The sequence below is a fragment of the Ovis aries genome, chromosome 1 (assembly GCF_016772045.2).
Source record: "Ovis aries strain OAR_USU_Benz2616 breed Rambouillet chromosome 1, ARS-UI_Ramb_v3.0, whole genome shotgun sequence".
Classification (NCBI taxonomy): Eukaryota; Metazoa; Chordata; class Mammalia; order Artiodactyla; family Bovidae; genus Ovis; species Ovis aries.
The window spans coordinates 94,428,296-94,445,881 of record NC_056054.1 but is presented as its reverse complement, the minus strand read 5'-3'; the positions used below and the strand labels follow the sequence as shown (position 1 = coordinate 94,445,881).

The 17,586-nt window shown below is 45.3% G+C and overlaps 1 protein-coding gene across 4 annotated transcripts in view; it reads right to left on the bottom strand.

The window, feature by feature from the left end:
- Positions 1–329: 329 nt before the first annotated feature.
- The window catches only part of CD101 (CD101 molecule), a 50,420-nt gene continuing 33,163 nt past the window's right edge, over positions 330–17,586 (bottom strand). For 2 of the 4 annotated variants that reach the window (XM_042253104.2, XM_027973563.3), the window contains 3 exons: positions 15,962–16,372; positions 11,742–12,137; positions 330–3,408 (listed from right to left, as the gene is read on the bottom strand). In XM_042253104.2, the coding sequence (XP_042109038.1) occupies positions 3,170–3,408; positions 11,742–12,137; positions 15,962–16,372 (1,046 nt within the window). In that variant the 3' untranslated portion in view covers positions 330–3,169. Of the gene's footprint in view, positions 3,409–10,358; positions 12,138–15,961; positions 16,373–17,586 lie in introns of those variants that run through there. The other 2 variants (XM_060401671.1, XM_060401679.1) reach the window with 1 other exon arrangement.

Below are 17,586 nucleotides of genomic sequence, written 5' to 3'. Positions count from 1 at the left end.
CTGTGGACCTCTGAGATGATGAATAACTCCTGCGCAGTTGTGAGAAATTGTCATGGCACATGACTTTCTACCAATGGCGTTCCCCTTCTGCCATGAATCAGTTGTTTCCGTCACTCCAAATCTTTGTTGTGACGACATTTCCATACATGTCTCAAGAGACTGAAAATACCAAAAGGAATGTATTCAGGCCTTATTCCTCTGTGTCATCTCATCCTGCAACTTAGGATGGTGTGGAATACCTCAGGGTGATGTGTTTCTCATCCTCAGTGGGAATGTGCAGGAAAGGATTCATGCTTCACTCATTCAGAACTACTTGGACTAGACACCAATCCGGAGAGCCTAAAATTATTTATTAAAGTCATCAGCTATATAACAGAGACAGATATAACTGCTCAAATCAAGCTTCCTAGGAACATAATACATGGCTAAGATAGAACATAAGCTACTGAAAGAGAGCAGGGAGTGGCCGGTTTTTTCCATGAAGGGTCAGATAGTAAACATTTTAGGTTACTGTGGCAACCACTTTATTCAGCCATTATATCATATCAGCAGCCATAGATAATATGTAGGCAAATGAGAGTGTCCATATTCCAACAAACTGCATTTTGAAAAACAGGTGGTGGATCCGCTTTTGGCCTGCAGGCTACAGGTAGCCAACTCCTGAGGCAGAGGTTTGTCCCGTTGCCCAGGAGGATTTACTGACACAAGAAGCCAAAGCGGTGACATAAAAAAGTTGAAGTCACTGAGTGAAAGTAAAGATCTCTGTGAAGTTTAAAAAACTAAAAAGAACAAGCCCATAATCAGAGAGAGTCCATATAAAATGCCTACTGAATTGGATAAAAACAAATTTTATTCTAAAAAATTTCGGAGAGGTAAAAAGAAGACACACAGGTTTTAGCTGCCAGGAAACTACTGTGGGCCAAACAGCATGATGTGACTTCTTAGAAAATCTAACGCGCTCCAGCCTCCATTAAGGAAAGCAGAGCATCCAGAACAAAACAAGGTGATCATCCCAGGGGGGTGGGGCTATGTCTGCCCAACTCACAATAGCAACCTTCACACCCAGGAAGCGCTCACTGGACAATAAATCTGTTCCAGGTGGAGCAGTTAGATATCTGAGTGTCTGTTGTGTGCAATCTCCGTGCTGAATTCAAATGTGAAGAACTGCTGTTTGAGCTGAGAGCTGAAAGGCAGTATCCAGGTAATGTGGGAGAACAGTGTTTGGGGGAAAGAGTACCTGGGCAGGGGCAGCACTAGAATCTACTCTGATTCTCTGATGGAGCTCCATTCCACTCTTTCCCTTCAATATCCAATTAAAATAAAAGTTTCTGGAAAAAAATGGTGGGGGTATGGAAGGCATCACACTTTCTAAGATATCTTAACATTAGCTTTGTTTTTGGAAAATATTGTTCCCTTCACCTGAGAGAGAAGAAATAAATGCACTGACCTGTTTAAGAAAACATTTGGAATACTTCAAATAGGGCTACAAAGGAAGATGAATTCAAAAAACCCATAGGTCTGCAGTGGGAGTTCTCATAGTCACCCATAATCCCCTTGCAAAGGAACTAATTACGTTTGGAGAAGACGTGTGTGCCTGATAAAATAATTAAAAATAAATTGCTCTCCTTGGAAATCCAAATTAACGAGTGTTAGAGCAACCCTGTTGGTCACATAGATAATAAATAGACATGTTTTCTCAAGTCTGTTAGGTGGCCCTGATTGATTTCCAATTCTGGCTACAACAGGGCCTGAGCAGCTTTTGAAACAAAGGTGAGGGGACCTCAGGCTCAGTGGGGACAGTTGATATCTCTTAGGGGATGGTGGCTGAAAGTCATCAGCCATGATACTCCCCATCCCCCAGCCCCTGACTTTTCCTGGCTGAGAATAGTGGACGCAGAGGAGCCAGTTTGACCCACTACTTCCCCAGAGCTCCTAGTCACTGCCAGAGCAGGGCAGGAGAGAAGCACTGCTAATCCTCTGCCCTCACAAACCTACCACAGCCCCTTTTCCTGCCACTCAGTGCTGTCAGGTCAAGGAAAACAAGGCCTTTGGCTAAGAAGAGCCAGGAGCCAGATGGACCTTTGGGTATGGGAGGAAAGGGAGATTTGAGGCCTTGGGGAGCTGACTGAAGCACTGTTGCAAAAATTAAAAAAAATTTTTTTTTTACCAATGACTTACTAAGTCTTATGGAGAAAAAAGAAGAAAGAAAGGCTACAAAATACTTTATCATTCCATTAAGGAACCCATATTGATTAAGCACCTACTATGCCGAGCTTGCTTGTGAGTAGCTAGCTTTCAGAGTAGGGATGGCGATGGGGTGGAGGAGAAGATGGGATTTCTGTCTTCAGGGTTGTCACAGTCTGGTTGGGAGGCACATTTGATGCGAATGAAGGGCACATTCCCAACTTCTCTTGCCTTGCTGGCTTCAGGTCCTCTCCTATGCCTCTGATTTGGAGGCAAAGATCACCTAAAGCCAGGGTGGCTGGACCGCTGAGTATTCTCCAGAGAATCAGTGACCTAAGAGAGCAAGGTGGAAGAAGCATGGTCCTGGAATCTGCCATAGGATCTCACTTCATCCCCAGCAGCTGAGTGAGGGAGGTACTCTTCTCCTTACAGGTCTTCTGGATGAGGAGCCCAAGCCTTGGGAGGTGTGGCAAATGTAAGACCTAGCTCCTGGGGGCGGAGAAGGCAATGGCATCCCACTCCAGTACTCTTGCCTGAAAAATCCCATGGACGGAGGAGCCTGGTAGGCTGCAGTCCATGAGGTCGCGAAGAGTCAGACACGACTGAGCGACTTCATTTTGAATTTTCACTTTCATGCATTGGAGAAGGAAATGGCAACCCACTCCAGTGTTCTTGCCTGGAGAATCCCAGGAACAGGGGAGCCTGGTAGGCTACCATCTATGGGGTCGCACAGAGTTGGACACGACTGAAGCGACTTAGCAGCAGCAGCAGCAGCTCCTGGGAAAATGCAAGGGGGTGATTAGATGAAATACAAAGAAACTCTTAACTGTTTCTGGAACCACAAACAAGCTCAATACATGTTTCCTCTGAGTCCTGGGTAGTTTACCCCAGGCCACAGACTCAGAGAAGGACAGAACCAGGGGGCACGCCTATCTTGGGCAGTCCAGTTCCAAAGTCTTTCCTCTTTGTGGGCACCTCTCAGGATTCAACTGTCTTCATCATGGTTGTCTCCCATCCTGTTTGTGGTCCAGCCTCCAGCCCCTTTCAAGTTCACCCAGAGGCTCTGTTCTTTCTGCACGCTTAGACTCAGAGCTGACAACTTCTTGGCCTTGCAGTACAGGCAAAGGAGGGATATGAGCAGAAAGAGGAGTATGACGAAGGGGCAGATGAATAGGAAATAGACTAAAGGTGCTGACGAACAGATCCTGGAAGGAAACGTGGACTCTGTACCAAAAAGGAAGAAAATAAAGAGAATCATTAGTCTCCAGCTTATTTGTACTCATCAATTATAAACACTTCTGGGATTTATTGTTACAGGAAACTATATGTACAAATAACAGGGCCAGATAGCAGGGGGCCCCTTAAATCACACTCGAGGAGCCAAGGAAAGGGAGTTGGGAGAAGAAGGCTCTAGGGCGGCTTCTTCCAGCCCAACTCCCCCTCACCCAGCAATTTCCAACCACCAGAGGTTCTGGTGACCTACTTAAAACTAACAGCCAGAAATGAAAACAAAACAAAAAAGAAAACCTCTCCTTTAATCTTCTTTCCTCAGAAAAGATATCTATAATTCAACCCTCGTTCCCAACTCTGTTGCCGATCCTGAATTTTTAACTGAGTTATTCCCACTGCTGCTTCTGAAACACACACACAAGCACGTGCGTGCACACACACACACAGACACACACACACACATTCTACACTGTCCTTATATAACAAGAGTACCCACAAACAAGAAACACCATCGCTTCCTAAATCTCCAAATTGCCCTCTCATCCCCTGACAGCCCTGCCTCAACCCCATTCAGCCCCTTCACCTCTTCCTCTTACTGCTGCCTCTACCTGGTGAGCTCTCTGATCCCCTATCATATCCTCATCTGTCACATCCTATAGCTTCTGGGTCCTGCCGGCCTCACTCTCCATCACGTTGGCCTTCCTACCTTGCCTCAGGCACAGTTTTCCTCTTCTTTCTATCCTCTGCCCACACATACCTTTGTTTAGACTTCTTTCATTCCCTTTTAACCATCTTTGTCATCACAGTGACTCCAGTAGGTCTCACAGTGTCCTTTGTTTCTATAGCCCCTACAGTGCCTAGCACATGTGCCTTGATAATGCTTACTGATCTGAATTAAACTGGCTGGCCTGCAACCTCATGGGCAAAGGCTACTATACAAAGGCATGCTGAAGCATCTGGCAGCTGCAGCCCGCGGGGAAGTGCTATCAGCACATAGACTCGCAGAGCACACACCAGCAGCCCCGAGGGGTTCCTGGCCCAGCTACCAGGAAAGTAAAGGCGAGCGGACAGGGATTTAGTCTCTCAGTGCAGAAAGACACACGCTTAAAGAGACACCAACTATTAAATGCAGTTTTCCAACTACGTTTATTTACAACAGGATATTCAAAATCAGGGCTGTTCTGAAAAATCTGATATTAATGGTAGCTGTGCTTTTATTGGAAAATTGCAATGACCTAAGCACTTTCTTCTTCAGAGGTAAAACTATAGGATTCATGGGATGACAGATGCTTAGAGATGAAGACAACAGGTTGAGATGTCCTTGTGACCAACCTCATGCTGCAAGAATTCCATTTTTGGCATTGCTAATACATTTTGTACCTTGAAAAATGTCTCTTTGTGGGAAGTCAAGAAAGAATCTAAACGTGGGTACAGCTCCTGTATTTGTAAACTTCCGGAGGAGAAGCCCCATGTCTTACGCATCTTTTCCTCCCATGTAGCACTTTGTTCACAGGTCATCAGTGGAGATTAAAGAATGAGACAATTGCATGAGTGATCTGCACACACAGGAACTCAGGGGTCACTGCCATGATGTTCCCCAGAGTACAGATCATCTCTGAACATAAGGCTGGCAGCTTTAAACAGGGCTGACAAGCAGCTACAAGGGTTTACTCCCTGGCTTTTCTCTGGACTCATTTATATTCTCCACCCTAAATCTAATTTTTGGTTTTAAAAGGGTGGGCAATGATAAAGCTAGATTTTGAATTCTTTCTCACTCCTTTTCACATCCTTCCTGACTCTTCTCTCCAAGGCCCTCCTATAATAATTCTTCTAGGTCTTATCTGAGTACATTTGAAAGCATATAGTTAAGAAAAAGGTACAGAATGCAATGTTAAAAAAGAATGGTGCTATAGAGACCAACAAGCACGAGTTCTGGCCTTGCTACTTCACAGTATCAACTTTGTCTCAAAGATAGCTGGGTTCAAATCATGGCTCTACAACTTACCATTATTGACTTTGGACACGTTACTTGTCCTCTCTTTCTAATCATTAGTTTCCTTGTCAATCAAATGAGGATAATAATTTCCAGAGTTATAATGAGATAATGCTTAGTAAAGCATTAAACAGTGCTTGGCACATTTGTTGAATCAACAAAGAATAAATATCAGCTAGAAAGCTACGAACAAAGTTAGGAAAATCACAAGCAAGTTTTCCCCAGGAGACTAGGCAGAAAAGAAGGCTGCAGGCCTGGCTCTGTCCTTCCACAGCCCAAGCCTCTCCCTTAAATCTCTGATCTCTCTGTCCCCAGGGCAGGGAGACATTCAGTTGAGAGTCAAATGATTACTTGTGAGACTCTGGCTTCCTTTTCCAACCATGGGAAGCAGAGAATTGGGAGGTAAGAGTCCCACGGCACCCATGTGTTGCTGTTGCTAGGATGGAGACATGCTGATGGGAAACAGGGCCGGCACAGAGAAGGTGGAAAGAAACTTGGCTCTTGGATTTTTCTGCCACTGAGACTCTAACCTTCAGCATGAAGGGACTGCCAGAGGGCCTGACTATATAAATGGGGAGGAGGCTGCTTGACTTCGAGCAACCTGTCATCCAAGGACAACAAAACTGACCCCTCACAGTGCTGAATTGGCCCACAGCTAGAAGCTGTCAGCTCCAGTGCTTCTAAATGACCTCTCCTGGGAGGGCAGCACTTGCTCTGGGTCCCACAGTCACTGTTCCCACCATCTGCCTCTCACCCATATCTGGATGAGCATTAGTGACATTCAAAACCATTAGGTCTTGGCATTTTGAAGCAATCCGAGTAAATGCCCTGTGCTCCAAGCACAAGGCCTGTAAGGCAGAGCCAAAAGTGTAATGAGAATGCTTTATCACAAGGTTTAGTTTGTAACTTGTTTCTACCTTGCAGCCAAGCATATCATGAGGAGTGTTCTTGTCTGATACTACCCCAGATAGACTGACTTTGGGCTTCCCCGGTGGGCTAGTGGTAAAGAACTAGCCAGCCAATGCAGGAGATATAAGAGATGCAGGTTCTATCCCTAGGTTGGGAAGATCCCCTGGAGGAGGGTATAACAACCCACTCTAGTATTATTGTTTGGAGAATCCCAAGGACAGAGGAGCCTGGCAGGCTACAGTCCATAGCATCGCAAAGAGTCGGATACAACCGAAGCAACTTAGCATGCACACATGCATACAGACTTTGGAGAAGAAAGGTTGAGGATAATGAGGGGACTATCACCTCCCCCGCAACCCCAGCCCACGCTTGGGCAACTGACATGCCAGGTGTGGCCACGCGGGAGAGGTGGCTCCTGCCAAGAACTGAAGGCAAGGTTAGGTAATGTGATACAAGCACATCCCAGAATAAATGAGCCCCTGACAGCATTGGTTTTAACTCCATTAAGACTCGCTTGCCCATTCTTTCATCAGGCATTTGTTGAACTGAGAGCTATGTGCCAGTCCTTGTTGAAAGCACCGGGGTAGCATTGATAAATGACATGTCCTCTCCAGAAACATCAGTGTGATAGGGGCTCAAGACTCCTATGAGGACTTGCTTTCTAAACATATCCTTACCACCCAAAAGCTGGGAAATAGTAACAAACACCATACTACCACAAATAATCCAGCACCCAGAAAGCCTTATAACCTTGCCTATTAATTAAGCAGAGAATTCTCTAGAAGGAGATACAAAATGACTCAGGTAGTTGTTAGCCCCTGCGTTGCCTTAGTCATAGCTAAGAAAGTAAGATGGAGAGGAAAATGCAAGGTGAGATCCACCAGGGAAACACTTCTCCATTTCCTGCCTTCACAGGAGTCACATGCTTCATAGTTTTATTAAGTAGCCCCAAACTAACCCAACCCAGTAATGACAGAGATGGTAGAAAACCATTTGAGAAGTGAGAACCGGTAGCCTATTGTATTTGACCTGAACTTTATTAATATACAGAGCTGGTCCTGACCAGGAGGGCAGCTATACTGATTCAGTAAGTGTATTTGAGCATCTTCTGTGTGCCAGGCACTGTGCTAGGGCTGAGAACAAGACACTCAGTCTTTGCCTTCCCAGAAGGTATTGTCTGGCCCTGATGATGGATGTTAAACAAGCGTGATGACTAAGAGACAAAAGTAAGTCACTGAGAATGTAGCAGTTAAGCTGGTTGGTGAAGGATTAGGAAGTGTTGACCAGGGACAGATAACATGAAGGAGAATTCCAATCAGGAGGTGGTATAAATTCACTCAAGATGTTGGACTGTCAATCATATCCACTCTCTTCTAAGCTTCCTCTTCTGATTCTCCAATGGCTCTGTTCTCTCTAGAATATAAACATGCTCAAGTCCCTACTAACTTCAAACCAAAACAGAACAAAGCAAAGCTTCAGTGAACCTCTTGCCTTTTGTTCTTGTCTTCTCTCCCTTTACATCAGAGCTCTTGAAGGACTTTCTTGGCGGTCTCATGGTTAAGAACCCACCTTTCAATGCAGGGGACATGAGTTTGATCCCTGGTTGGGGAACTAAGATCCCATATGCTGTAGCGCAACTAAGTCCACACACTGCAACAAGAAGTCCTTGCACCGCAACTGGAGAAAGCCCACAAACCTCAGTGAAGGCCCAGTGCAGCCACACACACACACACACACACACACACACACACACACGCAAGCTCTTAAAAGCATGAGCTGGATTTGATGTGTCCACTTTTTCCCTGCAGTCTCATTTTACTACTTTTCTGTGATTGTCCTATGTTGTCAAACCCAAGGATATTTTCCTATTTTTCTCTTAATTGATCTCTTTGCACTAGCTGAATCTGTTGGCTCTCCCTTTCTTCTTGATACCCTTGCCGCTTTTGGTGTCTGTGATACCACCAAACCCCAGTTCTCCTATCTCTGGCTACTCCTTCCATTCTTCACAGGCTTCTCTTCTGCAATCCTCTGAGAAATAGTGGCATCTCAGGGGTCCATCCTTGGGCATCATTATAGGCTGTAAGTTGATGATTTCTAATCTATAACTCTGGCAGAGATCTCACTTGGAAATTCCATAGTTTATTGGATAGATCTCCCTAGATAACTCACTGGTACTCCAAACTCAATTCCAGCCCAACTTACTCAAAATTGAACTAATCTTCTTTAGATCCTTTTCTTACATTACCTCATCTAGTGACTGTCCCCACTATACCAGAAACCTGGTATTTATTCTTGATTCTCTTCTTCTGCTCATTCAACCCTCCACATACATACATAGGCATGTGATCTCAGTCACTTTAGTCATGTCCAACTCTTCATGACCCCACGCACTATAGCCTGTCAGGCTCCTCTGCCTGCAGGATTCTCCAGGTAAGAATACTGGAGAGGGTTGCTGCGCCCTCCTCTAGGGGATCTTCCCAACCCAGGATTGAACCCGTGTCTCCTGCATCTCCTGCTTTGCAGGCGGGTTCTTTACTGCTGAGCCACTGGGGAAGCCACATACAGATAATCAGTCTCTAAATCCTGAAGACGCCATCTCCTAATATGGAATGCAGAGTGCTGTCCTCTCAGCCCTCATGGGCACTGACTTCATTTGGGCCTTCATCTTGTCTCTCCTGGGCCCCTACAGTCAATTTCAAATAGTTCTCCCGGCTCTGTGCCTGCCTCCCTTCCAATTCACTTTTAACATTGCTCCCAGGGGGAGCTTTCTAAAATGCAAATCTGACATGTCACTACCCTGCTTGAATTTGTTCAATGACACTCTGTAACTTCCATGATAAAGCTCACCTCTCCTGGCTCTGTACAGAGAACCCATTTGACAACAGTACCCTTTCCATTTCCTGAGTCTCCTCTCTTGCCATCCTACCACAATTTCTCTGATCATCTTGCATATCCTTTCCTTTTCCCAAAACATGTGCTTTCCTTTGTACAGGCCCCATGCTCTGGGAACATTCCCAGATCTCCTCCCCACCTAGCCCTGCCGCTGCTCCCTCCTTAGTATCCTGAGACTACTTCAGTCATGACTCCTATCACGTTGGACTCTCCTTCCCCTACCAGCCTCAGCTCTGTGGGAACAGACTCCATAATACATTGTTTTATGTGCCCTTAGAATCTCAGTCCATGGGGTCGCTAAGAGTCGGACACGACTGAGCGACTTCACTTTCACTTTTCACTTGCATGCGTTGGAGAAGGAAATGGCAACTCACTCCAGTGTTCTTGCCTGGAGGATCCCAAGGATGGGGGAGCCTGGTGGGCTGCCGTCTATGGGGTCGCACAGAGTCGGACATGACTGAAGCGACTTAGCAGCAGCAGCAGAATCTCATACGGTTATTTATTGAACAAATTAAAATATCTTGCCACATAAATGGATATATACAAATGTAGATGTGTGTGTGTGTTAGCATGTCTGGAGGCATAAGGGGAAACTGAGGTAACATTTGTTAAGCACTTACAACGTGCCAGGGACTGTGCTAGATGCTTCATATGCATTTGTGTTACGACCCTCATTTTATGAGAAAGCTGAGTAACCAGGGGACGGCTTCACAGCTAGTAGGGAGGTGACAGAGCAACAATTTGAGCCTAGGCTTCTCTGATTCCAAATACTGGAATTTCTATTATCCCACACTGTCTCCCCAAATACCGGAAAGGAACAGTCAGGTAGAGGAAGTGAGATGCTGTATTATAAAGATTGACTTGGGAACACGGAACTATACTTACAATGAAAACCCTCAGGTTCTTATGGCACAGGCTTCTAAGCGCCTTCACTTGTGAAGAATACAAAGACCATTTGGTTTGTAATGCTTTTTTTTTTCAGAGTTCATTTTTTCAAAAAACCTTACACCTGCTTTCTAAGAATTCCACAAAGATGAGCAGTATACACACACACACACACACACACACACACACACACACACACACACACACTTGCTGTGAACAATCCCATCTGTCTCAGGAGGGATGTGCTTTTTAGTCATAGAATATATGCTTTTTATAGTTATTATCTATTTATTCTACTACAGAAACTGCTGAATCTACAGAGCCCAGGAATTCCAGTGGGAAAACATGCACAGAATATGCTCAGGGTGGGGACTTCCTACAATTGTTGGAATGGAAGAAAAGCTGATAGGAAAATCAGCTCTGCTTGGAAACTTGGGAAAAGATCCTGCTGAAGAACAGTCAGGGAGAGAGAGTAATGGACTCCGGGGAACAGGTTAGATAACTCTGATTTCCACTCCAGAAGCCTTGCTGGGGCTGGGATGCAACTATTACTAGTCTGAGACAATGCCATTCATTCTCAGTAGCCCTTGTTCCCACCTATGGACTGTCTCCAAAGCTAGCTGACACTGTAAGGAGGTCATCTTTATTGATGCTTTTTACTCTTCCTGGCGTGGGGCACCAAGACCACATCCCTGCCTCTCCAGTGATCCTCTCTTACTGCAAGCGCAACCTATAGCTCAGCTCTCGCCTTCTTCTTAAACCCCACCAGAAAGAAGTTGCTCGAAGGATGAGCAGGCTATGACATCTACCCCCTCATTGATCACCTGGGAAGATTCAGTGGTCTGGCTGGAGGAATTTTTTGCTTAATGAATGCCTGTTATATGCTTGGCACTGCACTGGCTGGAAGGAACCCCTCTTCTCCTTCACAACCTCTTATTCTGCATGCCTCCTGAAGCTGAGTGCTCAGCAGAAGAGACTGACCATCCACACAGAGATGATCATTGTGGCCAATGGTCTCAAGTACCTGCATTTTTGCTAGAGCCTGTAAACAAGTTCTATGGGGCACACTTCCTCCTGTGATTTCAATTAGGAGAGACACACCCACTGACTATCATGATCAAAGATCTGGTAGTTTGTTGCGCACATCAGTAAGAAGCTTGGCACTTATTTATTGAGAAAGACTTTTTGTTTGTGTGGTTGGTTTTTGCCTCAGGGAGCATCAGGGAGCGTTTAGATGTAGCTGATTTTGGTTGAACAAGGTTACAGACAAAGTCAGCATGTCTCTATTCCTCACCCCACTCTCACCACCGGTCAGTATTCTGAGATCAGAGTGTCAGCTAAGAGACAAAGCTGTCTGCTTCAAACATTATTTGGTTACTTAAAGGGATACAATATTGATGGCTTTTTTGTTTATGAGGGGAAGTGGGGGAGGAGGTCAGATGCCCTTGACATTTAAACATCCATGCCAAAACCTCATGTAACCTTGTCTGTCTGAATGAGTTACTATTGAGAGAAATGGAGAAGTCATTTTCTTTCTGTAAACTGTGTTCAGCCTGAGAGGAAGCAAAACATAGCAGGGCAGGAAGGCATAGGAGCAGAGACAGAGATTCTCCTGACTGCGAGCCGTGGCAGATGAACCTCTGGTTACCTGGCCGCAGCACCCTGAGCACCACAGGCTGTGACTCGTCTGATGCTTGGCTGACCCACTTGCTTGGGTTGCTGTGGAGCCGCCACTCCGCCACCTTGCACCAGTATTTTCCAGCATCCTTCATCTCCACCCGCTGTAGAGCCAGGACAAAGTCGGCAGCGGATGAGCGGTAAGAGTGCAGGCGCTGCCTGAGCCCCTCTTCACCATATTCCAGCAAGCCATCACGCTGCAGGTGCACCAACATCCTGCTTCCAGAATCTTCTCTCTGCCGGTACCACATCACAGAGAACAGGGAGGCAGGGTTGATGGCACCCTCCAGGCTGCAGCAGATGGTCGCCTCACTGTGCTCGGAGGCATTTTCTGTCCGGGACACTTTGGAGATGCGCACCTTACTTTCTAGGAAACAAAACAGCAGTGAATTTGAGAGGAAGCCAGACTCCAGATTGGACACCTCCTCTGAAAAAACTACTTTTCGTTGAAGTGATGCTGTCTGATAACCTTTAGATATCAGGTCCTTCATCTTTAACACTTTGCCTTGACCCCTGTCCTTCTTCCATATCTGCCAGAACATCCTCTGCTGTGAATCAAACCAGCCACTTTCATTCTTCAGCCCACCTCTTGTCCACTGGCCCTGTCACTGAAAACCACCCAGGTTTGCGGGAAGCTCTGCCCTGCTGCTTTTATCAATACTTCTCCCAGGTCAACTCTCCCTTCGGCTACTTAGAAAGGTCATCTGAAACTTCCAGTCCTCTCCTCAAGTCCTGTATTCCACCACTACCCCCCCCCTTTTTTTTTTTAGCAAACTACCCTCTTCCCATATACCTAGATATTAACCTCTGGTATGGACACAGGAAGAGAGGAGGTTAGGTGAGAGACTGAACATTTTCATACATGTGTTAGAACATCACTCAAGGGACTTCCCTGGTGGTCCAGTGGTTGAGAATTCATCCTGCAATGCAGGGGACACAGGTTCAATCTCTGGTGGGAAGACAAATATCGCACATACCACAGGGCAGCTAAGCCCAGGAGCTCTAACTACTGAGGCCACACCAAAAGATCTTGTGTGCAGCAACTAAGATACCACAGCCAAATAAAAATTTTTTTTTAAAAGAATACCATTCAAGGAGACTATTTACATGACTAGATTAGATTATGTTTTTAACAGATTTTGACATTTGCTTTTTTCTAAATGTTCCCCTGTTAAGCAGCAGGTGAGGACCTGAGGCTAGAGGAGTCACAAACAAAATAAAGAAATTATGTTGTTGTTGTTCAGTCACTAAGTCTTATCCAACTCTTTGTGACCCCATAGACTATAGCCAGAGAAGGCAATGGCACCCCATTCCAGTACTGTTGCCTGGAAAATCCCATGGATGGAGGAACCTGGAAAGCTGCAGTCCATGGGGTCACTGAGGGTCAGACACGACTAGCGACTTCACTTTCACTTTTCACTTTCATGCATTGGAGAAGGAAACAGCAACCCACTCCAGTGTTCTTGCCTGGAGAATCCCAGGGACAGGGCAGCCTGGTGGGCTGCCGTCTATGGGGTCGCACGGAGTCAGACACGACTGAAGCGACTTAGCAGCAGCAGCAGACTATATCATGTCCATCTCCTCCGTCCCCCACTATCTCTTGGAGTTTGCTCAAATTCATGTCCACTTAGTCTGTGATACTATCTAACCATATCATCCTCTGCTGCCCCCTTCTCTTTTTGCCTTCAATCTCTCCCAGCATCAGAGTCTTTTCCAATATGCTTGCTAAGTCACTTCAGTCATGTCTGATTCTTTTGCGACCCCATGGACTGTAACCCATCAGGCTTCTCTGTCCATGAATTCTCCAGGTAAGAATACTAGAGTGGGTTGCCATTTCCTTCTCCAGAGGATTTTCCTGACCCAGGGATCAAACCTGCATCTCATATGTCTCCTGCATTGGCAGGTGAGTTCTTTACCACTAGCACCACCTAGGAAGCCCCCTTTTCCAACGAGTATGTGCTAAATTTTCATCTCTACTACAAACATATTTATTGGTCTATCTTTAAAAGATTAACTGTGTCTGCTCCTAGATTCTTTTATAGTTACATCTTTACTCTCTCCTCTTTGTAGAGAAGTGTGTGAAATATTAGTTGACATGGTACTGTCTCTGCTTTCTCACCTCAAATTACTCTCTACCTTATTGCCATCAGCTTTCCAATCCAATCACTATGTTCTGGCCTAGGTTCCCTCCCAGTAAAGGCGCAATTTCCCAACTCGAGACCTTCCAGGATTTTCTGTTCTCTCTGCAGTTTTTGTCACCAAAACCAATTTTCTTCCGAAATCCTCTCCTCCTTTGATTTCAGAGAAAACATCCCCGCCCCCTCCTACAGCTCTGACCAGTCCTTCTCAGTGTCTTTCCCTGGGGCCTCCTCCTTACCTTACTTCCTACACCAGGGTAACCAGCTAGCTAACCCGAGCCAGCCACACCCAGCCCACAATTATGTTTTATTTGACATCTTCAGTATTTTAAAAAGAATTTGAATTCATTATGGACAGTCTCAAAATGGGTGACGCTGCCGAAAAAAGAGCTCAGGCATTTCTTGATAGACTAAAAGATTGGACAGCACTGGTCCCTCATTTCTGAACAGGAAGCACTGACTTGAGCTAAGAAATGGTGTGCAATTCATTTTTTTTTTCATGATTTTTTTGATGTGGGCCACTCTTAAAGTCTTTATTGAATTTTTTATGATATTGCTTCTGTTTTATGTTTTGGTTTTTTGGCCAGGAGGCATATGGGATCTTAGTTACCTGACCAGGGGTGGAACCCACACCCCCTGCATGGGAAGGCAAAGTTTTATTCACTGAACCACCAGGCAGGTCCCTTGGTGTGCACTTTTTAAAGGGGTGGGCACACATTATCAAGATTCAGCCTGGACAATTGGAAGAAAGGGATGCCAGCCACATAGATGGAGCACTGAGTGGGCCTAAGCCTTGTGGGACTGAGCAGCAACAACAGAAAGCCTGTGGGATGGCCCAGATGATAGACAGTATCATGATGGTACGGGACATGAAGATGATTAGGAACAAGTGGAGTGTGAGGGTCTCCGGGGCAGCCGAGCAGAAATGTGCAACAGGCAGTTGAGTGGCAAGGCCTGGAGTTCAGGAGATGGGGGCTAAGCGTAAAACACTTAGCGCTTGTTTCACTGAAGGTGGTAGTCGGAATCCAGGCAGTGTTTAGGAGGTTCTGAAGGGAGCAGAGAGTAAGAATAAAAATGGGTTCATGTGTCCCTGAGGAATGCGCACATTGAGCAGGGAGAGGAAGAAGGGCCTGAAGGGCATGGAGAAGGGGAGCCAGAGCAGAAGGAAGAGACCCTCGCACTCAGCTACTGTTTTGCCCCTACTGCTCCCAACTGACTGTGAGCTCCTCAAGACTCTGCCTTATTTATCTGTGGAGCCCTAATTGCCTAACACAAAGCAATGTTCATTATAATCTTACTTTTTGATGTTACGTTGAAAATAGAATTTTAAGTGCCAAACTAGATTAACTTATTTGCATTGTGCTTTTGGATCTCCACCAGTTCCCGAACCTTAGATGTGACATTCATTTAATTTTAATCAACATTGGAGGTGACCTAACTAATGCTGACAGATCTAATCAACCCTGCCCACGTTTAGACCACGGCACTCTTGGACCAATGCAAATGAATGGAACTTCTATTTCATTTTTAAAGATCTCCTGAGGGGAGGAGATGCCCTCAGTAAGCCATTCCAACAGTTAACTACTCTTATTTGCCTTATGTTGAGGCAGCCGTATGTTGAAAAGCAATCTCTCCACATATCCCTATAGAGTTGTACAGTTTCTGTTCACAGTGGGAGAAATATGCTTTGTATTACTCTTTCTCTGCCAAATTATAGTAGAGCCCCACTGGAATGACACAGCTTGTTATTATAGAGAGCTGGAGATACGATACCCTGGGTAGCTGCATAGACCAGGCTGCCAGGCTGAGAAGCCAACCATTCAAAGGGATCTTGTTCCCATTTAAACTTCTCCAAATCTGAGACTGACTCACCGGAAATGACTCCTACTCCTCTGGTGGGCTATTCCGTCCTGCAGTCACTGTGCTGGTGGCCACTGTCCCTATGACTCTCGGTCATATTTTCACCCGCATATTATCATCCCATAGAACTGTTGCCCAAGAGAAGGGGGTCATTCTACAGAAAGATGCTAGAGAATATACTTGCAAGGTTTACCTGTGGGCCTGAGTTTCAATTCTGTGAGACCTGATGTCTGTTCTCCAAGCTTGTGCCACGTGCTATTTGTAGACCAGAGCCATTCCTCCACAGCACAGCGATATTTGCCCTGATCGCTGTCTTCCACATTCAGAATGTGTAGCTGAAACAAGTCTTGGGAAACTTTCTCGGCGTGGAATTTCTGTTTTCTCTGTGTGGTCTGAAATTCATCCCCATATTTTACTATGTGGTTGTGGTCCACTTCCAGGATCCTCAGCCAGGGTGCATCGGTGGAAATGGGAGAGAAGTACCAAGTCACGACCAACTGGAGGTTTCCAGGGGATTGGGACAGGATGCTACACTCTATGTCAGTGTTGGAGTTGATGGAGATCTCTTGGACTTGACTGCTTGAATTCACCTTCAGTTTGCTCTCTAAATGAGAAGAACAGTACAATTACTTTTGTTACTTGGCTAGAAAATAGAACTTGAAAGTAGAAGGGACATTAGAGGTCAACTAAGGCCATAGCTCCTTGGAGAAGGAAATGGCAACCCACTCCAGTATTCTTGCCTGAAAAATCCCATGGACAGAGGAGCCTGATGAGCTATAGTCCATGGGGTCGCAAAGAGTCAGACATGACTTAGCAACTAAACAAGGCCATAGCTCCTAGATCTACCAGATGTGTGAATTCTCTCTTTAGTAGCCCCACCAACTGCTCATGCAGCCTCTGAACAACTCACTAACAAAGCACCCATTCCATCTTTGGACATGCTGCCACTAGAGAATTCTTTCCAATATCAAGGTGAATCTTACTTTTTCATAATTTCCACCCACTGGTCCTAGTTCTACCCTGCCCTAAGAGTGGAATGGGGAGGGGAGGGCAGGGAGGAAGTATCAAGCCAGAAAGCCAATCTCTCCCACATGAAAATGCTTCAATATTAGATAACTAAAAAGGACCTACTGTATAGCCCCAGGAACTATATTCAACATCCTATAAAAAATCATACAGGAAAAGAACATATACACATAAAACTGAATCACTTTGCTGTATACCAGAAACTAACACAACATTGTTAATCAACAATATTCCAGTATAAAATAAAATTTAAAAAAGAAAATTCTTCAATATTTAGGCACAGACATCTTCTCTTTTAGAGCACCTCATAAATCAAATTGAGAGAAAGTGGCCCTTGGATGCTTTGTCTGGGTGTTTGCTATCCAGAATACTCCTTGACCCATAATTTGCCCAAGTCTAGTTGTACCTGCCTGCAGATATGGGTAAACAAGAGGAAGCTGTATGTTCACTATTAAAACTGAATGTCTCTTTGCAGTCACTCAACTCTGGGAACATTGTATGGATAGGGAGTCAACTATCCTTTAACCCCAGAGCTTTTCTGCTTTGTCAGAAGATGAATGGCAAAACCTGGCTTCTAAATCTTATTCTTATCTTCTTGCTGACATCACAAATTATACTTTTGTGCCCGCTTACTGATGCTGCCAGTAGGTCTCTTTACTCCTCCTTCAACAAACATTTATTAATGCATACTATTTTATGTGCCAGACTATTCCAGGCTCAGTGGATCCCTCCCCTCAGTTTCTGCCTAGAGGGAGAGACTAATACTGGGACAGAGGCTGAGAGATTATAGGA